The sequence below is a fragment of the Rhinopithecus roxellana genome, chromosome 21, assembly GCF_007565055.1.
Source record: "Rhinopithecus roxellana isolate Shanxi Qingling chromosome 21, ASM756505v1, whole genome shotgun sequence".
NCBI lineage: Eukaryota > Metazoa > Chordata > Mammalia > Primates > Cercopithecidae > Rhinopithecus > Rhinopithecus roxellana.
The window spans coordinates 28,404,335-28,429,040 of NC_044569.1; the positions used below are offsets into that span (position 1 = coordinate 28,404,335).

Genomic DNA, 24,706 nt, shown 5'->3' on the forward strand with positions numbered 1-24,706 from the left:
ATATCTTCTGGTAATATCAGTTTATGTTCTCATAAAGAACTGGCATTCAGATCTAAAATAAAAAAATAAGTTAGGAAATAGAGCTTAAATTCATTTCCTACAAAATAAGATTTTAAATAATCAATCAAAGAAAAATCATGTAACGTGATGGAGACTTGTACATATGCTTGTTACCTGTGTCTCCAAGTTCATATAAGAGGAAGCCATCCATAGCAAGGTAATTCTGAAACCTTTCCCTGTTGATCCATGATGACAGATCACCATCTTCATACTCTTAAAACCAAGACAAAGGTTGACAAATTCTAGTATAAATATGAGTTTAAGATAGTTATAATAGCTTTAATCTGGTAATAGGTATAAAATGCCTGACGGAGAATCATACATCCATAAATATTATTTTTAGGAATTTATTGCAAGCGTATGAGCAAATGTACATAAGGATTAATGCACAAAGCAATCTTCATTTACAGCATCATTAAAAATAGCATACAAATAATTCAAAATAAAGGAAATAATCAAAAGATCCTAAATTGGAAATAATTTAAACAAATTTTGGTACATGTCAAGAAAGATTTATAAATTTTCAAAAAAACATAACTGAACAGATTACAAAACAATACAGGTTATAATACAATATATAACAGTGTAACTGTAACTCTGTAAAAAAAAAAAAAAAAAAAAGTATGAAAAGATAAACTCATAGAATGGTAAAATGAAGTCAGTTATTCCTAAATGGTGACCCTGGATCAATGGTTACACTCGGGTCATGGCACTATAGGTAATTTTTATTACAATTTCTTTGCTCTTCTCTCTTTATGACAGTCTTCCTAGTTTACAGCTCTTTCTCAAAGGTACAACTAACACACATATAAAATCATAGTACCTTAGCTTTTTTCCAATATAAAATAATTCCTCTGCTAAGCACGTAGGAAATATAATATCTAAGAGAAATATTACACCCTGATTAGAAATATAATTCTTAAGTAATTGTTCAAAATTATTACAATTGCATAAAAAAGGTGATGTAAAGCAAATGTCTGTAAAAGCCTACCAATACATCTGGTTGAAGATTGGATTTTAATGACTTCTGGAAAGATATGCTTTTTCTTACTATGCGAAAAAAAACATTTTCAAGTTATCAAACCCAAAAAATAAGTGATACAATGCAAATCTTAAAGTATTTATGGATTTAAATTTACAAATTAGGAAAATAAACATAAAACTAGAAATTGATTACTGGGCCACAACGTCCACTCCATGCTAAAAGCAAATTTTCTACGAGATTGCATACAGTGATCAATTTGAATTTCATTTGAAAATAAACCATCTCAAATACTGCATGTTCTCATTTAGAAGTAGGCAGTAAACACTGGGTACCATATGGACATAAAGATGGGAACAACAGACACTTGGGAGATGGGGAGGAGGACAAGGGCTAAAAAACTACCTATTGGGTACTATGTTCATTACCTGGGTGATGGGATCATTGTACCCTAAACCTCATCATCATCCAATATACTCATGTAACAAACCTGCACATGTAGCCTCTGAATCTAAAAGCTGAAATTATATATATAAGAAAGAAAATATCCTCCTGAGTCCCTATTCCAATGCTTCTAAACATTAGCAACCATTAAATATCTAAAATAAGGATTCAAAGTACAGCCTCTGCTTTGTCTGAATGTTTCAGGCAGGTTCTAAATACTACTGCAGGTTAGAAAAATGCGATCTTTACGATACCTATAGAAACTTAACATATTATATTCCTGTCTTTCTTAAGCATGGGAGAACGTATCTGAAACGTGGAGCTATAACAAGGGGATGCTTTCCTAGGCAGCTTCAAAAACCTGGTATCTGTTTATATTTAAACATCTGTTTATATTTAAACAGATATGATCAGGTCTTGTTTTGTTCTAAAAAGGAAGAAACAAAGTGCCTCTCTGAATTGCTAAGAAACTCATAGTAGAACAAGAGATTTGAAGACGGAATTTTGATACCATTGATTAAGTATTTTAAAATGGAAAAAAAAATCTCTTTAATCCTGTTTCTTTATCTGTAAAATGCTAAGAATACTGATTTCAAGGGACTGTTGTAAAGATCAAATATAAGATCACATACATTAAGTGCTTACATGAGGCGTACTGCAAGCAAAGAGCAGGTGAATAGACTAGGTGTGGCTATAAATTATTTTCCTTCTTATATTTTCATACACGCAAGTTTCTCTGAAGTTCTTTTTTAAGCCCAATGTCTAATACAGACATTCAATAAACATCCAATTAATGGATGGCTTAATAAGCATATGATAAACCTGCTATTTAATCACAGGTCTGTCTCCTTATCTAACATTCTTAGCTATATCCTTTGTAATCCTGGGGTATTCATCTATCTGCCTTATTACCTACCTCACAGATTACTTTGTAAATAAAATGAAAATGTCAACTTAAGTATGTAGATAGTACCTTTTATATGATAGCATAAATGGGTGGCTATCATCTATAGAAACAAATAAAATTCAGCTCTCACATTTATTTAAAGACAATAAAGATTAGAAATGTAGTCTAATAACATGACTGTCAAAACGATTAAAATGCTACTTATAACAAAACAAATTGTTCCTTTTATTGAAAAGTCTTCTACTCATTTGAATTATTTCAGCAATTCAAAGTTTACTGCTTTCATCTAGTCCTAGTTTCCTTTCTGTCACATAGAATCCAGTAAGAAAACCACATTCTAGCATATTTCTGAATGAATGGGTGTTCCCTATCTGGCCTCAAACATGGTAACCACAAGCCACAGGAGCCCACCGAGCATTGAAATGCGGTTAGTGAGAACCAGAAATTGGATTTTAAATTTTATTGAATTAGAATTCAGAACGCTAGCAAGAATGCTATCAGCTGAGACTGCACTCACTTTTGCTTTTGAGTGGCTTTGTGGTGTCCTACAGATGTCGAGTTTCACTGTTTCCCTTGAAATTTAAAATATGCCCTGTAGCCCCTGTGAGTTTGCTGCACTGCCCTGGGGTATCTCAGAGCACAGTTTGGAAAACATGAAAGTAGGCATTTCAAAATACCAAGGAATGATGTTAGTTGTTGTAGCTGCATGTGGTTTATCTGCAAATAAAAAGCCTACATTTTATAAAGAGATGCGTAATATAAAGCCCATGGTGATGAAATGCCAATACAATTTGCTTTAAAGTACTTCAACAAATTCAAAGTTGAAGTTGGAGCAAATGTCATGATGGGCAAAGATCTTGGTAAGTGTTTAACTTCGGTGATGGGTATGCAGGGCTTTACCGTTCTCTTTACTGCGATGTATGTTTGATATTACAATTAAAATATTTTAAAAGTAGACCAAGTATTTGCTTCAGTGAAGAAATGTTGAATAGTAGGCAAGCGGTTATTTCTAACAGCTAAGGGGAAATGTCGCTAGGGAGGGATACACAGGGGCTTCAACACTATTGAACATGTGTTACTTCTTCAAGTCTTTTTCTGTATCTGAAACGTTACTTCAAAAAAATTAATTCTGAACATTTTAAAGTAATGTATAAAAATCACATAGAATTTATTCCTCAAAAACACATACAATTTAACAAACAACAACAAAAAGAAATGTTGTGTAGGTAAAGCTCGGAATAAAAATAACAACTAAAAGTTGAAGGGTGAAAAACCCCAAAACATCAGTCTTAAGTAATGAGAACTGTTATTCTCATTAAACAGTAGAAGCATTTACAAAATCCTTCCACCGAAGTCGTATAATAGACATTTTAATTTTAAAATGTTTTACATGAGTTAAAGACTTGGAACTTACCGTCATAAACAAAGTAAGTTTCGTCTTTGAACACAAGCACAGCCGGCATCTCTTTTAGTGTCACATACTGCAAAAAACCAGAAGTTTAAATAACTTTTATCACTAAAAAATTCTAATTAGTAACTATACTTTCAAAAGTCTTGAGATACCAGAAAACACAAACACACGTAAAAATAACAAAAAAGAATGTCACAAACAAAGAGTACAGTCAATCCCAAACTCATCTGAGGAGTATATATGAATCTTTTTATATATCCCCTGGTACAATGTCCTGTTTGCTATAGTAAAAACTGTGGATTATTTTTACCTGATAACAGACTTAAACATCAATCAGCCTATTTAGGTTTAAGTCCTTCCCCACCACTCACTGGCTGTGTGACAATGAGCCACTTTACCTAGAGGAGTCCGCTTCCTCATCTGTGGAATAAAGACACTGAGACTGCCTACCTCACAGAACAATTATGAGAGTTATGTCACATACCATAACTGAGAGCACTGCTTAAAGTGTAAACTGCTTTATAAGCCACTTACAGTAGTAATAAGGGATTCATTCAGAAAGTACCGGCTGCTTACACCTGAGTTGTACTTATTTCGAGAGTAAAATTATACTAGAAAACAAATATCAGATCAGAAGACAAATAATTTGAGTAAACCACAAAGAATTATTACATGAGCATGGTAATACTGAAAATAATGGCAAATAAATAAGTAAATGAGTGGATAATGAAGAAAAATAACAATAAAATAAAAATAAAGACAGTTGTCCTGCAAAAATCAAAAAGGGAGGGAGACACATCTCAGGAGACAGAAAATAATACAGAATGATTTGGTTACATTACTATTAAAAAACGATATAGCACTATGAAAATAACAATTTTAAGGGCAGTGCAAGAGCTCTTAAGTCAAGCATGCTCCATTCACCTGCTCTTGGCAACTCATCCACACAGATGCTTAGGAAGTATTTTTCAGCATTCAGCACCTCCCTCTTTCATCAACATCCCTGAATGGTTCTTACTAGAACACAAATGACACAGTCTCAAATCTTCCAGCCATCTAGTCTCACATACTCTGAAGCTCTCTTCCTCTCCCGTGTTTTCTTCAACTATCTTCTATTACTGTTATAGTCTGCATGCCAATCTCCTTCGTTCATCTGTAAGTATTCTGAAGTCAGAAACTGTCTAAATTCATCCTTGTACCCCCTTACTGCATCTCCTGGGGTTTTCATAAATACCAGTTGCAAGGCTAATGAAGCTCTGAAGGACAAAACATTAATATTCAAAGTATGGGAAGACCACAAAATTAAGGGCTTTGCCCTTATTTGAGAATCATCTATGGGAGTAAAACTCCTATTTCTCTGAACTAACTATTATTTCCCCCAGCAGACTTTTCCAAATACATCCTTAAAACTAAAAAAGGGAGATGACAGATATTAACATCTTCAGGAATAAAGAATGACTAAACAAACTAGTTGAGAAGGCCAATTAAAAAAATAATAGAAGTAATGCACAAATACTAAATATGCTTACATAACAGGTGCTATATATATGCCTACCCAGGCTCTCTGGGTTCTAGGGATTTTGGCCTAAGACACCTCATTGTTACCTGAGGATTAAGATGGTGTCAAATGGTGCCAGGGCCTAGAACACAGCAAATCCTCTGGTGCACTCCAAGTGCCAACTGCTTGCAAAGCTTTGTAGATGAGGACCTAGCATACATTCTCATCTCTCATACAAAAATTGGTTCACTGGACTTAGGAGACAAAAATGTGTAAGAAGTTCAGATTCTAGTACATTTTAAGCCTTTATGTTACATCAGGGCATTCCAGAACAGTGGTTTGTAACCTTCTGGGAACCCTGTCGGAGATTCTGATGGCAAGTGTGGCCTCTTTTCCTCATCTTACTCAAGGCAGTGGCAGCCCGTCTGGAGCAGCTGCTGCGGGAATGCCGGCTGCAGCAGGGGAGGTGCAGCAGCGGCTGCATGCTCCGTGGAGCCAGTGGGGGCCGGGAACAGGCGGGAGAGTCCTACCCGCTACCAAGTCCCGCCCCACGCTCCCGGGTGTAGCTGAAGCTGCTCAGCAGTGGTTTTGGACCCTGGCATCCCTGAGCTCTCTGGGACCCAGAAAGCAGCCACCCTCCCCCCCAACTCCTGCAGGTTCAAAAATGCCTGCTCCTGCTCCCTGGCCTCTTCCTGCTCCCAGTGCCCGCTCTGATGTTGGAACAAAGTTGTGGCCGAGCCCGAGTGTTGTCGCAACTTAGTCGGGTGTGTGTGCTCAGGGCGGCACTGACACGCCAGCTCCCACCAGTGCCTGGGCTTCCTCCAGACTTTGGACATCGACAAGCGTGGGAGGGAGGCTGGCTCAGCACAATCTGCAGGCACTCCTCGGCATGAACAGCCTGGGTGCCACAGACGGTATAATGATGATGGCGGGAGTCAGACAGGTTCCTAGCCAGGAAGGAGTGGGTCCCCAGTAAAATCCCAACTTCCGGCCAAAGAGGGCCTGAAGCCTGGGGGCCAGGCTACCAGTTCTGGGTGAAGTCCACGGTCTGGAGTAAGAACTTCATTGATGACCATACAGCCAACTGGATAGTGCCTTTTCTAGGCCTGACTGTGGCCACCCATGGACCACTCAGCATGCACCTCCTCAATTCTGAGCACACAAAAACCCCAGACTAAGCCAGACACAGACTTGTCCGGATGACCTGCCTGTGGAAAGGAGCTACCTACTCGGGTCTCCTGAGTGCTATTCTGTTGCTCAATGAAGCTCCTCTCTGCCTTGCTCAACCTCCAGTTGTCCATGTACCTCATTCTTCCTGGATGTGGGACAAGAACTTGGGAACCACTCAATGGAGGGATTGAAGGAGCTGTAATGCAAACAGGACTGAAACATGCCCCCCAGTCACCATGTTGCACGTGACAAGAAGGAGAGGAGAGCTGTGACCCTCCTGGGAGCCCAGACCTTGGGGCTCCCCAAGTCAGGGCTGCGACACACTGTTAACACCCTCTTCAGGGCTCTGCAGTTCTTGGTGTTTTCTGAGCTTTCAGGTGCCACTGCATTCCCCTTGTCCAGATGCTGCTTCTTGCAGCAGTGGAAGCCACTTGCAGCACATCTAGTCCAGCCACAGCCTCACATGCAGCAGGTGCCTGGAGCTGCCTTCCCTGTGGCAGCCAGCATGCCTGGCTGTGTGCAGTGGCCAGATCCCACACTTGCTCACTCACATACCCCTTGCTGCTCCATGCGTGGCTCATCCTTGGCAGGCATGGGATCTGGGCCTGTAGCATGAGCCAAGTGCAGCCTGCCAGGCTGAGTGGGCGGAATAAGCCCAGTGGGTGCAAGCAAAACCCAAGCAGAGGCACTAGTGGCCACAGAGGTTTCTGGTGGTGAAGCGACAACCTAAGGATCCCATGACATTACCTTCCCCTTCAAAAGTAAATACATATGCATAAAATACTTGGCAAACCAAAATGGGTTTAGGTTGTCCAGAAACTGAGGTTCCTCCAGGAGTCGAAAATCATTGCGGGGTACATAAGATAAACACCTACATATATTGCAGGAAGCATTAAACACCTACTTAGGCAAGTCTGTAATCTCAAAATATTTAAACATTAAAACATTTAAAAGAAATGAAATGTCGGACTTACCTTTGTGAAAAGAAAAATATTTCAATTTTTTTTTATAATTTATATTGATTCAAAAGAAAAACTCCCCTGACTTCTTTCATGTTTCCCCTGAGTTACTGCCAAATTCCTAAGGTCCCCTACTCATTAAAAGTTTCCTGAAGAGAAGTCTACACTTTCGATCTCCACTTTCTTACTTGTCATCAGTGTCTCTCAAACACCAATAAGGTTTTGGTCCCCACTACTCCTCTGAAAACCACCAACAACCTCCATGTGGGCACATATTGTGGTTATTTTCCTCTCATTATTTTCTTGATCACTTTGCAAAATTCTCACACAAACTGTTAACTCCTTTTAAAACACTTCATCTTGGCTTCCAACTCATCTCTTTTTCCTAATTTACTATTTTTTCTCATTTTCCTTTGCTGACCTCAGGTTCTGGGCCTACTTATTTCCTTAAAAAATTGCTTCCCATGTCTAGGAAGGTTCTTTACACAGCCTTGACTTAACTCTAGACCCCTATGTCCAACCGCTTATTTGATGCTTATATTTAGATTCCCAATATGACATTCTGAATCAAATTAAAATGAAAATTCAAAGCACTTTTCACTCTCCATATTTTCAACCTCTTCATTCTCCAATATTCCTCAAGCTCATAAAATACCACCATCTACTCAATTGTTCAAACCAAAACATCTAAGAGTCACCCTTGATTCCTTCCTATTCTTCCAGATCAGCAAGCTCTGACAATTCTATCTTCTAAACACAACAATCCTTTCACTTCTTCCCAACTCTCACTAACCATCAAGCCCAAATTTCTGAGATTACTGCAAAAGTTCAATTGGTATCTGTGGACCTACTCTCATACCTATTTAATGCACTCTGCACTTAACACAGAGTAATGTCCTTAAACAAGAACATTGGTCCATGTTCGTCACAAACTTCAACTTCATCACATGCACTGCCATGACTTACAAAGCCTACACTGCTCTCTACCTACTTCCCATCGCACTGTATGCACTACAGTCACATTGGCCTACTGTTTTGTTCCGTATTATGTCAGGTGTGTTCTCATCTTGGACATCTGTTATCTGTTCCTTGTTTCTGGAGTATTGTATCCACAGATCTTTGCACGGCTCCTTCATATCATATAAAAGTCTCATTTCAAGTATGTTCTTGAGACAAACATTTCTTGACCAATCAACCTATAGCACCCATCCCACTCCTATTTGCCCCAACTACTACACTGTTTTAAATTTTTAAAAAATTATTATTATTATTATTATTATTATTATTTGAGATGGAGTCTCACTCTGTCACCCAGGCTGGAGTGCACTGGCGCGATCTCGGTTCAACGCAACCTCTGCGTCCCGGGTTCAAGCAATTCTCCTGCCTCAGACTCCTGAGCAGCTGGGATTATAGGCCTGCGCCACCACGCCTGGCTAATTTTTGTATTTTTAGTACAGATGGGGCTTCACCATGTTGGCCAGGCTGGTCTTGTACTCCTGACCTTGTGATCCGCCCACCTCGGCCTCTCAAAGTGCTGGGATTACAAGCGTTAAGCCACCAGGCCCAGCCTTAATTATTATAATTATTTTTTTGAGATGGAGTCTCGCTTTGTCACCCAGACTGGAGTATAGTGGTTCAATCTTATCTCACTGCAACCTCCACCTCCCAGGTTCAAGTGATTCTCCTGCCTCAGCCTCCCAAGCAACTAGGACTACAGATGCGTGCCACCATGACCGGCTAATTTTTGTATTTTCAGTAGAGACAGGATTTTATCATGTTGGTCAGGCTGGTCTCGAGCTCCTGACCTCAGGTGACCCACCCGTCTAGGCCTCCCAAAGTGCTGGGATTACAGGCATGAGGCACTGCACCTAGCCTTTATTTTTTTTTCATGGCACTTATGATATTCTGTTTATCGACTAGTTTAGTGAGGACCACTATCTCAGTTTGAGGACCCAAAAATCACAGTATTTGCCACACACACACACAATAATCCACCACTTGTAAGCCAATTTAGGAGTTTGAGGTATCACTTGTCATCACTGCTTTTATTTTAAAAAGAAAGAAGCACCAATGTAAATCCCTAAATGCTATGAATCTGATGGTATTTGTTTATTAATAAAAAGAAATCTAATACCAGTTGTAAAGAATCAGCATGTTTACTCTTTCTACACACATCACAGTAAATAAATCTGATATTAAAATCAATAATTTAATCAAGAAATGATAAATAAATTTTATTTATTAAATCAAGTAATAATTTAATAAATAAAATTGTCATTAAAATCAAATTTTAAATATTACCTCAGGAACCACTTCTTCTGAGGCAGAAAAGAAGTACGTATATACAATCAATTCTGAAGCAGCATCTATGTATTTCTCCTATGAAGATACAAACAAAAACAGTCATTGAAAAATGTTAAAGGTCAAAATTCATTCCTCATTAAACAATGAGAGTTACCTTATGTAGTAAGAGTCACCACTGTAATTTGCTACCTTATATCCTTTTAGGTGAAAAGAAGAAATATAAGCAAATAAAATTGTTTCTAAGGCAAAGCCAACGTAATTAAGAGCTTTTATCTTTCTTCAAATAAAGTTCATTGAATATAACATAAGTTCAATTTGTAGGTATTCATCTAATTATAAATTAGACAAACAAAATGATGGTGATGATTATAGGATGATATGTGTGTATACACATACAAAGTCTGCAGTCTCAAAGAGTCAGAATTTGAAAAAGCAGTACAAGACTTAACCAGGTTAATAATAGAAAAAAATACTAAGGCAGGCAACATCTACTCACTTTTTACACACTTCTATTTCATATAGACAAACATGACAGAGGGTATACAAGGAAGTATTTTTATTATAAGAAGTACTTAGACCGAATGAAAATATTTCTAGTAAGAGCAGAATAAGTTCTGAGTTTCTAGTGGTCTTGATTACACAGTAAATTAAATTACAATACATCTGTTTCTGAGGAATAAAAAAGTCTTACTTTCAAAGGTGATTCTCCACCTATATAAACAAAAAATACACGGTGTCTCTTCTGCATATGTTCAAACATTTGTTGACTTGGAAGTGGTCGAATTAGAGCCCTGTTGCACAACAAAACAAAAAACAAACTTGAATTATAAACTGAAGTACATAATTTACTCCTATTTATACTATAACTAATCATGTCTCAAGTTATTTTTAGTAATATATCAATTGCATTTTAAGTATATCACAAAATCCACATGAATCTAACAAAACTGTGGTCTATGACTACTATTGCACATACATATAAAAGGTTAACATAGTACCCACAATTTAATCTATCAGTTTCAAAATAAGTGTCAAAACATCCCTTCAGAGAGTACCATCATTACCAGTATTTTGATAGGCAAAAAGACAACTATTGCCCATTTACAATCCTCAGCCTAAAACAAAACACATCCCAAGAGAATTATTTTTTTTCTCCCTTTTAAAACATCATTCACAAAAAACACTGTGAAATACCATCTCAGGAATATATAGTACTTTATTGAGAATATTTATATCTTACTCTGTCAGTTTAAAAGGTATACACTTTTTAAGTACCCTACGGAGGTTAAAATCCAAAAGTATAAAAAGCATATCATTAATCATTTTCAGAAAAAATAAAACGGAAAATGACAGTCATAACATTACATAAGAACCTCATGAAAACAAAAAATGTTATTATACAAGCATTTTTCAAAGCAAATAGATTGAGAAATGAATTACATCATAGGTTATTATAAAGCACTTCAATTATAAAATATCATTAAAAAACTAAGAAGAGGTAGTCATCTCTTACATATGGTGTATATATTATAATATATAATTTTCACTCTACCACATTTATAAAAAGAGCAGAACACAAGCCAATATATTTTCAAAATCCTTATAATGCATTGCATCATCACTCTACCCTCGCCTCTATTTTAATACTTAGTAATTAACTTGCAAGTGATGCAACTTCAGAACTGACTCCTGAAATTTCATCTACAATAGAGTAATCTCCAATTACATCAGGAGAATGAATCCCTTCTTAAGCCTCAACCAAAACTCTTTAAAAATTTCCCAAACATAGTGACTAATATAAATCCTGGGAGGATTCAGTACCTCCCACTGGTACTCCCCTCATACAACACAAAGTTATTTCAAAATTTATTTATTCACAAAGGAAATAAAATGAAACATGGTCAATGAGAAAAATACAGTGAAAATTACATCAGTAAGCACCACAAATTTAATATGTAAAGATCACTCCTAATCCTGTGAATTTTCTCAAATAATTTGAGACAGTATTGTACCACCACAAATCCATTCCATTTTAATTTAAATTAAAGCTATTTAAAACTATCAGTATAATATATCCTGTTAAACTCATAAATGCCTATACTTTAAAGCCAATAAAGATTAACACAGCTTGATGACCATTCTCCTCAAGAACTTTCACCATGATCATGTTAAATAATTCTAAGCACTGACTTTCTTTATATCCCATCAAAACATAGATTTAAATAAATCAGTGACAAATTCAAATCAACAAGAAATGCTTACAAAGGAATTTGTTTCCTTATCAGTAAAACCTTAGGGATCAGTAACTTGAATAATCTTTGGGTTTTAACTATGTCACATGCTAAATATAAAATGCACGAATACCTCACAGCTGGCAGAAAGCAGTACATGATAAATAATGAAAAATATTTTAGTTGTATCTAAAATACATTTTCGAGTATCAAAGAGTATGGATGAAAGCCCAAGTCTGTTCAGAACAATAATATCCCAAGGCTTTGTTGAAAACTCTGAACCAGGCAGTCCAAAAGCAAAATTATCATAAAATAAAGATTCACAGAGTTGCTACACGTAATCAAAATCTGGAAAATGTATTAAAAAAATCACTAGGGAAAATTCTTCTATAGACAAAATGAATTTAAACGTGAGGTTAACAAGTATATAATACAAACCATGGTCTCTGTTTCTTTAAAGCATTTCTTTGGATATACTGTATAACCCTATCTTCTCTCATAAGTAAATAATCAAATAAATTTTATCTAGGTATGTCCTTAAAATATGTTTGTTCAATACAGTCTATTAAAATATATTTAATTTTCAAATATTAGTAACATACAGTAAAGGCCTTTCCTAATAACTTACCCAGATACCCTGTGAGCAAACTCAATAATATCATCTTTTGTTCGTGGTCCTCTATAATTATATGCCAAGTCCCCTTTTAATCTTAAAAAAAAAAAAAAAAAAAGATTAAAACCCAGATTGTTTTAACTGTTTTAATATTTAATGTTAGTCATTATCCACTGTTTCATAAAATTATATTATATAAAATAGCAAATGCAGAGAAGTTTTAGAATTAGCTCTCACATAAAATATGGTAGGCATTAGGCTGGTCAGAGGACCAGTAACACAAAACAAAAGAAAGAGGCTGCATTCTATTAAAATTACATGAAAATATTTTACTCTGCATTTGATAACTGCATTGTATCTATGCCTTCTGAAAAATAATCGATACACTCATGGTCAAGAGCTTGGAAAATTAAAGCACTATAATTCTCACTATGTTCCCTTTCAAAAGGTAAATGAAAGGACAGGGAAATAAGAGTATTTTGGAAGAGGCAAAACAAATGTTAATACAACATTACAATTATTTGATGCTCCAACATTACAGAGTAGAACGATGCATAAAAACAGTTCTTCTAGAAACTTACATAATTCTTCAAAAGCCAACCAATGAATTAATCTGTGTGCCTAATTAACTAAAATTTTAAAAAGGAAAAATTGGGAAGCACAATAGAATACTTACAATTAAACAGAAGGAAAAGATAGGATGATTTACTTAACTTAAAAAGTAAAAGAGGCTAAGCAAACATTTTTAAAAAGTGGGGGAAGGAGAAAGGTCAACATAAAACCCAAGATATAAACTGAAATCCTTTACATTTAAAAATTTGAGTTGTTCAAATATTTTTTAAACTTACTTTATTATAAAAATCACTTTCAGAACAATTCCACAGCTCCCCACATTACCAAAATAAGATTAATGAAAATCATGAGAAAATGCAATGAAGTCATGATTACAAAACAAGTCCTTTAGAATTACCACATTTCTTTCAACTTGTACACTTTATTAGACTTGATCAACACCTACAGATTAGAATTAATATAATCAACTTTGATTCTCTGTATTTCTTTTATCTCACAATCCACGCTTCAACTCCTCAAGGGAAAAAGACCTTTCATAATTTATGACTGTATACCTTGTCCTGCACAGCGCATATCACACAGCAAGCAAAACATGTGAATTAGCCGTAAACAACATGATGACTTAAATATGAAGAAAAGCATAAAGAAGCAGTCCCTCTCCTTTAATTACATACTTCACTTATAAAGAATGGCCAAACCCCAATCTTCAATCCTCCAAGGAATCTACTAAGTAGAGTGAACTAATAAAAATACACATATAAACATACAACACTCAACTTACAGCTTAATTGTTGGATAACCTCGAACTCCAAACTCTGAAGCAATGCCTTGATAAGAAAAAGAATAAAGCATTCTAAATTTTTTTTAAATATGAGAAACTAGGTAACAAATGAGCCTTTTACTTTAAAAATATAGAAATATTTATACAACCCATATAGATACGTTGTTTTTAAGTCTTAAGAATATAAACTCACACAAAAGAAAAAAACAGGACATTCTCATACAAAACAATTACTTAATAATCCAATCTGTGACCTGCACAAAATACTATGACAAAATAAGAAATGCATGTCAAAAGAATAGTTAAAAATTTATAAAATACTTATTTTAAAAGATATTCTGGTTTAAAAAAATAAAAATACATAAGTACTTCTCATTTGACTTCATGTCCAAGACAAATATTTCTTCTAGGTCTTATTTACTCCTCTCAAAAAAAAAAAAAAAAAAAAAAAGCCCATCTCTTCCTTTAGTGTTTTTTGAGTTTTCAAAGAACTGCAGTGTATTCTAATTTTAAAACCATAACTTGTATTTGCAAAATTAATCACTATGGTCAACATAGGATTGAAAAGCAACTTTGTTTTAGGAGTTTCTGCTTTTGTGATAACCTAGAGTAATTTTAATTATCTCAAAGATTATTCTGAAATCCTCACATGAATTAAAATGAGAATGGATGCTACAATAGCATCTTTTGAGGGGAAAGGAGAAAGTAACAAAAACAAGCGAATATCAAAAAGGAAATAAGACGTTAAAAAGTAGAGAAATCATATACCAAATTAATGCAACACTACTTTACAGACAAAACACCACCAGGACAGGAAAGAAAAAATATTCTCAGTTAACACACATTATACCATAAAGATATTTACAAAACTATACCCTAGTATATGAAAAGTACACTGTATTATTCACATAATCTTTCCCTTTGTAATTTTCTTTATTTCCAGGGTATTTTGCTATCACATTTGGGTAAGGAACCTACTGCATCTGAATTCCAGTTTAACAATCACTTTAGTAATCTTCACCCGTCTTTGGTTTCTCATCAACTCACCAATTCAATTCACAAGAATAAGGGCAGTCGATTTGTGACAAAATAATATCTAAAATTTTTCCTTCCTTTGTCAACTCTAGTTTCTCCCTTAAACATATGGAGATAGGCAAATAGAGAGACCTGGACAGTGGCCAACACGTATTTTCCTTAGAGGTAGCATAGACAGCAGAGGTGATAATTAAGAACTCAAGTTCTGAAGATATAGGTCCTGCTTCTGAACAGACACGCAAACTCACAGCAAGCATGTAATTTATTTGTGCCCATCTGTAATCTAGGACTTCATTCTGTCAAGTATGTTCTAATTGGAGACTGTGGGTATGGAGATTGCCTTCTTCCCAGCAAAAACACAGAAACTACTTTGGAGAGATTATGTGAATAATGAATATTCTTAATGATTCCTTTCCAAATTAATCCTTTCCTTCAACTAAAACTCATTTAAATCAAAATGTATTTATACACAAATCAAATAAAGAAAATAAAGTATGCAATCAATGAGAAAACATACTGGTCGTGCTTCATAGCCTGATATTGTGGATCTCATAATCCTCAGAGAGAAAAATCCCAGCTCCACACTTAACCCGATTACATCATTTCCTTGACCTCAGTATTCACGTCAGGACAAGGGAGATCTATCACCCAACTCACAGCCTTTGGCTTCTTGACCATGAACATTAACCTTCACTTCTGACCTAATTTTAATTGATAGTAACTTCTATAAATCTTCAGCCTTAGATTTCTCTAACGGGAAACGGCAGTACAATATTTTTAAAAAGCCTCTGGGAGGCCGAGGCAGGCAGATCACGAGGTCAGGAGATCGAGACCATCCTGGCTAACACAGTGATACCCCATCTCTACTAAAACTACAAAAAATTAGCCGGGCGTAGTGGCGGGCACCTGTAGTCCCAGCTACTTGGGAGGCTGAGGCAGGAGAATGGTGTGAAGTTGGGAGGTGGAGCTTGCAGTGAGCAGAGATCGCACCACTGCACTCCAGCCTGGGTGACACAGCAAGACTCCGCCTCAAAAAATTAATTAATTAATTAAATTTAATTTAATTTAATAAAGCAAAGTGGGAGTTACAAACACATAATGTCCCTGGTTAGAATTCCAACTTTATTTATTGTCTATGTAACTCTGGATTTTTTTTATACTTCTCGGATTCCCCTTCTGAGAATACTACTCATCTTGCAGGGCTACAGGTTGGGATTTTAAAATGAAAAAAATAGATGGAACACAATTTGAGTCTGGCACATAGAAGACTCTTAAATGCTAGATCCTTTTCCTTCCTACTCTTGATCCTGACTTCGTTAATTAGCTGCTGGACACAATGCACACATAGTATTAATAAAATTAATGTGCAGAATATTTTCTAACTGGCATTAATATTTTAAAATTGCACCTCGAAACAATTTTGTGAGGAGGAAAAAATAGTGGCAATTCAGATTAAGAAAGTAAAACAGGAAGATTCGATAACTTGTTTGAGAGAAAACAATTTTGTGAGGAAGAAAAAAATAGAGCTAATTCAGATTAAGAAACTAAAATAGGAAGATTCGGTAACCTGTTTGACAGCAAACATTGCGTAGGCAGCAGGGCTGTGATTGAAACGGGGTCTAATTGACTTTAAATTTTTTATTCTTCACTTTTTCATATTAGAGAAAAATAGTTTATATAGAAATCTGAGCTCAATTCTCTCATAAATTGAAGAGTCCATTTGCAACAAGAGTTATACCTTTGAAGTTTTACGATTTTATATGTTTATAAAACAAGATTCAGCATGAAGTCTTCTGCTTCATTTCTATTTTCTTCTTGAAATGTAACAGTTTGATGCTAGAGGTAAGTATGAATGTGAATCACGGTGAGCTTGGATACTAGGCCTAATTCTGTTTCTAACTTTGGTGTGTGAAATTACTGTCATTTCATTTCTAGTTGCCTTGTTATTTGATCTATAAAACGGGAAAGGGTGAAAGGAGTGAGAAGTTACTCAACCTCTAAAGTCCTTTTTAGCTCAAAGATACTACCTGTTTTAGTATTTACTGAATGTCACTACGTGTCTAGCAAGAAAAGGGTATAAAATATGGCAGTGGTTTACCATCAACTGAAGACATTTTGTCAAAAACAGTGAGTAAGGGGAAGGAAGAAGTTGGGAGAGAACACAACTGGTATCTAGTGGGTAGAGGTGAGGGATGCTCCTAAACATCCTGCAATGCACAGGATTCCTCCTCCCATCCAACTCCCAACAAAAACCCCATAGAATTATCTGGCCCAAAATGTCAATAGTGCAAGGCTGATAAACCTTGAAACATAGTCACTGACTTCCCCTGCACCAAAAACAAACAAACAAACAAAAAAACCCACCGTACTATCCAGCCCCAAAATGTCCATAATGCGAGGTTGAGAAGCCTTGAAACAGTCACTGACCAAACAGAGTTTATAATCTAGAAAGGTAAAATTAAATTTTAACTACAATCTATGAACAAGATGTCAGAATGTTATTGGCCAAATGTCATTCCAAACTTACACAAGAAAGAGGGCTAAAATGTGATCTTTATCATAAAATGATGTCACACTTAGTTTGGAGAATAACAGAATTTCAGTGGTTCATAATAAAGATCAGCATGCCACTACAGGTAATTTTATGTCATATTTTAACTTCCAAATGCAAAATACTTTTAGCACTCATTTTGAAGAGGTATGTACAAAAAGAGAAGCTAAAACACGTGTCTGGATTTACACTGGACATAATTTTTTATATTATTTGGTTATGGTATTAGTTAACTCTATGCATCAAGACATTTTTGGTATAATTCCAAACACAGAGCAGACTAAGTCATAACAGTTCAAATTACTTTAGTTCAAAAATTCTGTACACACAGATTTGCTGGACTGAGTCTGATGACACTTGCTTCCAACTACGGCAATGATTTAATATATGATTGAGAAATGAGTTCTTATCAAAGACTCTTAGAAATTGTATAACCTTCATCACTTTAAATAGTCTTATCCCACCCCACACTAAAATCCTGTAACTATCTACCAAAATAACATTCTACACTTCGAGGTTTTCCAACCTCAGTGTGCAGTGCAATCATCTGAAGTGCTGTTAAAAATACAGACTCTCGGCTGGGCGCTGCGGCTCATGCCTGTAATCCCAGTACTTTGGGAGGCCTACACAGGCAGATCACCTGAGGAGGAGGGCGGATCACCTCAAGTCAGGAGTCTGGGATCAGCCTGGCTAACACAGTGAAACCCCGTTTCTACTAAAAATACAAAAAATTAGTTCCGCGTCATGGCACATGCCTGTAATCCCAGCTACTCAAGAGGCTGAGGCAGGAGAATCACTTGAACCTGGGAGTCGGAAGCTGCAGTGAGCCGAGACTGCGCCACTGCATTCCAGCTTGGGCAACAAGAGCAACAACACTCTGTCTCAAAAAAAGAAAGAAAGAAATAAATAAAATAAAAAATACAGACTCTTAAGACCCAATTGCAAAGGTTTTCACTTTTCACCAGTAGGACTGGGGTGGGCCTTCAGAATCTGAACTGACAATAAGTACCCAGGTAATTCTATTGTAGGTCGTCTACAGACTACATGCTGAGGAACACTGATACCGTGACTGTCTGAAAAGCAACCTATGGGGCTGCAAGAGGTATCTGTGAAACAGTCAATCCTTTAGTGTTCTATAGGTGGACCTAGAATCAAAATGACAGATGACTTGAAAATAATTCCATTTTTCACCTGTTTGATTCCAAGTTCTACTAAAATGTCTGTATTTGAGCTGCCTTGAAAAATTTAGGAAAACTTTGAAATTCACAAGGCAAAAATCTGTTTGTAACATGTGAGTGGTGGTTTTTGAATACTTAACTTCTTTAATACTAGGAAGATACTACGTTTCTTCATTACACATAAAACATTCCCTTGGTGCTAATATTTAAGTGGATAATGCTTCCATCATTGACATTTAACTCTAATAATGGTCTAGAAAATAACATTAGACAATTGACTAATGTTCACAGGTTACTGTTTGTCTTTTCCCACAAGAATGTAAGTTCCATAAAAGCAGAAAATTTTATCTGTTTTGCTCAATGATGTATCACCAGTACCTGGTATATGGCAGGCATATCCTAACATGGTAAGCACATTAAGTATCTGCTAAATGAATGAATGCTAACTCTACAACTTTTCTACAAAGGGATTTTTTTTTTCTTCACTAAACTATGTTTGGATAATTCAAGTAGGATTTACAAGCAAGCCTCACTATGCAAGGTCAGGTGCAAGTAGTTGAGGGGGACAGTGGAGGTTTAGCATTCCATATCCAATGAGTAAAAAGTTGCAACCTGAGTATGAGGTCTTACTACTGCTTTTTAAAAATAGCATTTAAAACACTTTCTTCTCTAAGTGACTCAGGAAAACAATCTTGGCTATTTTTTTCCCTAATCATAGTGCCACTTAATAAATAGTAGAATACAGGGCACTTAATACTGAATAATAAACTAATGAATTAGATACAATGTAGAATTTGACAATGTAAATTGTTAATTATCACTGAAGTATTACATGAACACTTTACCACTAAGATTTTTACTGGTTCATATGCTCTGTTTTTCTCATTGACTACTTTTCTTCATATTCCCATTTTCCTTTATACATGACTCTATGATTCCACTGACCTATTCAAGTGATCACAACAATTTGCCATTTTTAAGACTTTATTGCTCTTGTTAGTTTATTCATCTTTCTCCCTTTATTATGTTGTAAGCATTTCTAGGACAAGCAGGATTTGTCTGCGTCTTTCTTTAATCTCTAGAGATTAGCACAGTGTTTGACAAACAGTTCTCGGTAAACATTGATTGAGTGAATAAATGAATAAGCGCTTCTATGAAGAAGTATGTGTATGCACATCTAATCAACATATATACATATATATATATATGGAAACAAATTACTTTCAAGAGCAACAGCAGAAAACGATAACTTCTTAGACATTGTTAAAAGTTTATTTCAAAGAAATATCAACTCAAACATATTCTCCCTCTGTCTCTAACAATTTCTGCCATTTATCTCTTCTCCTCTCAAAATTTCAACACTTCATTCGTGTGACTCAATAATTTCAGCACTAGTATCTCACCTACACTGTAGGTCCCTATTCACAAATATCAGTTAAAAGACCACAAATTCAAAATTGTTGGTAACTTAGAAACACACACAAAATTAAAACTGGTATTTTGCATATACCCAGTGGTAGCACAGTTCAGTAACTATACTAGGAACCTCACACTATTCTCTTTTCTGGTTTCCTTTACAGTACAAAGCCAATCAATCTGTTACTTCTGTGATTTTAGTACGGACTATGCCTATGAAAATTAGTTTCCATCATACTCTACTGCCACCACCCACACCACCAGGCTCCCAGCATCCAACACCAGGATATATACACAAAGCTGACTTAGATGATCTCCCCATTTCTACATACGCTTTATTTCCCATCCTAAAAGTCGCTGCCAAAAATATTTTTATCAAGTCACTGTCTTCACAAAAATGTGTATTACCGCCTACTGACAAGTGATAAAATCCAAAACACCGCCTGACCTAGGAAGCTCTTAACAATCTGGCATTATCCTTTAGTGTCATATATGTGCAGCCATTGTGCTAGGGGGTTTTAAATACAAGATATTAATATGATTTCCACAACCTTGAGGATTATCACTCTCCTTTGTAGATACAGAAACTAAAATTGAGAGATGTTAAGTGCTTCCCAAAGCTACAAAATTAGGACATGGCAAAGTTGAGATTAAAACATAGCTCTATCTTGCTCCAAAGTAAAATGCTGATTTCCCAAAAAGAAATATACATTACATACTTCCACTTTCTTCAATAAATGAAAGAGAAACTACATGTATTGAATACAGATGATTTTATATCTGCTGGATCACTCAAACCTCAAAACCACCAATAAAAGAAGCATTATAATTAAGTATTTATCAATATGGAAACCAAAGATTAGGTTTGTTCAGAAACTTTCTCAGTGTTACACAGTAAAAGTAGCAGGCAGAGCAAGGATCTGGATCCAAATCTGCTTTCTGAAAGCTATGCTCTTTCCAAATTCTACAACACCTCACACTTCTCTAAATTTTTCTTCATCTTTTTCCCAAATCCTTTAAAACAGGTATTGGTGTAAAAGGTCAAATAAATACTTCAGGCTTTCTGGAGCATACAGTCTCTGTCACAACTATGGAATTCTGCCATGGGGGCACAAAAACAGCCATAAACAGATAACAAATGATTGTGCCTAAGTTCCAATATAACTCTGTTTATAAAAATCGGTGGGAGGAGAAATCTGGTCTACAGATCAAGGTTTGCTCACCTCCACTTCATTCTATTCTCTAGTACACACTCATTAACCTCTTTTACACTCTATTATTCGCTCTAGTATTCTTTCTAATGTGAAAACCTTCCTGATCCTCATTTGTATTTACCCTAACTCAATTCATCCTTCGAGTTCCCATTTTTTTCTTTACAGTACATCTCAGGCTACTCAGAAAAAAACTGATTCTGAACTCAAGTAGCAATATCACTAATTTAACATTCATCTTTTTATAGCTGCCTCATGTAAAACGAAAGTGGGTTCAAAGGAGAAAAGATAGCTTAAACACCTGTTAAACATAAGATTAACATATACCACACACTATATGTTCAATGGCTAATTCATTTAACTCATAAAGTATACAGTCTTAAATTATTAAGATAATTGAATTTCACATGAGCAAAAAAAGTTCTTCCTCCCACCCTGAATACTGTTGCATATAATTGTTTTTGCTGTGAGAACAGTAAAATAATAAACTAAGTGAAGGCTTACTAGAATAGGAAGTAGCATCCATCTTTCCAACCTTAACTGGGGAACCAATGCTTTTCATCTCAAGACCAACTTCATTCCAAATCGGTTCCAGCTTTTTACAATGGCCACACCATGGTGCATAAAACTTGTTTTAAAAAACAAAAAACAAACAAAAAAGATAACCATTAAAATGTGCTACAGTGAATATGAATCTTAGTATTTAAATAATCCCTTTGACTAAATCATCTAATAATGTTTTAGACATGAAGCTTAAATATAATCTTTAAAGTAGATACACAATGAAAGATCAAAACATAGAAACATAAAACTAGATACCTCAAGAACGGTACTATCTTAAGTTCATTTTAACTGACTACTGATGCTTATTTAAAACAGATACACAATTCACGATAAGAATGTCTTTACTTCCAAGTAAATGTTCTGTATGAAATGTTTTACATAAAATGAATCCACAAAATAAACATATATACCACACAACATACACACCTAATTGTTAATGATAAATTTCCTATAACAAAACTTTTAACATAGTAGGTGACTTTGCTGACTTCTATCATAACCACTGGCAAGACAGGGGAGGTCATTAAGATGACAGTTTGGCATAGGGACAAGTCAGGTTGATTAAACTAAAGTCACAGTCTTTTACTCTTCTTTAGAATTACCAGATGGTGGAGGTGATACTCAGGTTCCCCTAGTTAGGTGGTGCTACAAACTACTTGTTATATTTTCATGAAATAAGATTTTTTGACTTTATACTATGAAAATGTTCAAACATACAGAAAAGGAGAAAGAATTAAACAGTGGACCCTCTGTCAACTCTGCCATTCTTTTTCCATCTCTTTTGCTGCTATTCTACTTTTTGCTGAGGCACGTTAAATCTCAACTATCATGAGGTTTAAATATATTCCAAACTTTAAAGAAAGGGAGGTGAAAATTTAATTTTGTTCACTGTTAAGATGAAAAATATGACTTTGACTAAGTGATACTAATATACTCAATCTCTTGGAAACTATCAAGAAAACAAGAGTGAATTCTGTAATAAAATCATACCCTATATCATTAAGATATAACCCAAAAGTTGACCTCATTGTAAGACAGGGTTCCAGCTTTTCCTCTTAAAACCCTCACCCCCGAAATTTCATCAAAAATAGGTTCCCTTGGGAGGAACCTAAAAACTCTGAGGTTCTTTGTAATGTAAAATCTCAAATATAATAATACTTAAGAAAACAAATTGAATATATACATAAGCACTAGCTGTATACTGCCATTTTTGGGTAGAGTAAAATAGAAAATAATACTTAAAATGGTAGGGGTGAGTAACTAGCATATAAAATTTACAGACTTACATCTACAAGCCAAATGTCATCATTTCGATTCTCTTTAAACCTAAAAAACAAGAAAACAAATCTTTGATTGTATGTTTGTGCCCACTTTACAACTGTATAGTATAGGCAGAGATAATACATTGATAAATATAAGGGAAAGAACCAAATTCCTTCAGTAATTTTTTACATAAAATTTTTACTCAGTGACCTATCCATTAAACATCTTAAAAATAAAAGCAGAGAACTGATCAACGATAAAGTAATTAGGAAGAAAGGCTCCAACAAAAAGAATTAAAGTAGGACTTGCTAGAAACGCAAATAGATGCCTAAGCTCCTTGCCCTTCTAGAACAGTTTACACCTGTGCAGAAAAGGTACCAAAGGAAGCCTGAGGCTGCTATGCTTAGGAATAACCGTTTGCAAGATTGGTCCTTGGTTGGCATCTGGGAACCTGGATTTTAGAAGCGTTCTCACCATTTCCTGGTAATGATGGCTCAGTGTTCATAAAATGCTTGTGAAAAATATTGGATTGAGGAATTCCTGTGCTGAGATCCCAGACCACTCCCCTGAGATGTGTAGTCTAGGCCGGGGTACCATACCTCACCATCAGCTGGTTAAGACTAACCTTTAACTGTCCCTTAAAATGCTCAACCACCCCTGTGGATTACAGTTTATAGCACATGAAGAGCCCATTGTATCACCCATAATTGGGCTCACTGATGTGTAGCTTGGGCCAAAATTCCAGGGTCATTATCAGATGCAGTGTTCTTAAGGTAACTGAACAGGAAACAAAGGTGGTCTTGTAGGGCCTAGACAGTGTGGCCCAAGTCATTGGAACACACAGGGATGGCTAAGCAAAACCCAGAGAAAGGTCAACTGCAATCAGCAGCCACAGGAACATCACAGACAGAATGAGAGGCCCATCATGTTCTGTCTGCTGAGAATACCGTGGCCCACTGGCTTTATGAACCTATCCCTGGACAGTATTGTTAGCCTTGACTGGGGTCTGACAAGCAAGACAGCTTTCTCATGCTGTTATGGTATCTTCTCACAACCGTTCACAGTCCACACATTCTTGCCCAATCTAGGATCCTGTCTGAATTTTCGTGAGCCATCTCTTGTGGATCCAGGAGGCAACTGGTTGCACATCTGCTTGCTCTGGAACAAGGAACAATTCATTTTCCACATTTAGCTGATGAACATAGTTTGCTCTTGGTAAAGGTCCTCTTTCTCAGCACAGGGTCCTTTCTGGTGAGCATCCACATGGGTAACAAAATGGTTATTAGGAGCAGAATCCCTTCCTCCTCCTCATGAAGAGTTGCCCCTGTCAGGACACCCTGAAGGAGGAAGTCTGTAGTGACACACCCCACAAGGCACTGAGTTTAATAAGATTATCTCCTTGTTAACAATGGTTTTTCTCAGAACCAAAAACTTTCGGTAAACAATCAGCTAGCATCCCCCACGGCCCAACAGCATGACCAGCGAAGTGCCCCCATAGGACTGTCAGGATTTTTGCTCTTACAGAACAGCGCTGTATGACCACCCTCTCACTGCA

At 36.0% G+C, this 24,706-nt stretch overlaps 1 protein-coding gene across 1 annotated transcript in view; it reads right to left on the reverse strand.

Annotated features, from left to right (window-relative positions):
* Positions 1–24,706, reverse strand: part of TMX3 (thioredoxin related transmembrane protein 3) — a 41,046-nt gene that overhangs the window by 13,944 nt on the left and 2,396 nt on the right. The window contains exons 3-10 of the mRNA XM_010358892.2: positions 23,175–23,214; positions 21,829–21,952; positions 13,934–13,979; positions 12,595–12,675; positions 10,427–10,526; positions 9,733–9,810; positions 3,808–3,874; positions 175–273 (exon numbers count right to left, since the gene is read on the reverse strand). Of these exons, the coding sequence (XP_010357194.1) occupies positions 175–273; positions 3,808–3,874; positions 9,733–9,810; positions 10,427–10,526; positions 12,595–12,675; positions 13,934–13,979; positions 21,829–21,952; positions 23,175–23,214 (635 nt within the window). The remainder of the gene's footprint in view (positions 1–174; positions 274–3,807; positions 3,875–9,732; positions 9,811–10,426; positions 10,527–12,594; positions 12,676–13,933; positions 13,980–21,828; positions 21,953–23,174; positions 23,215–24,706) is intronic.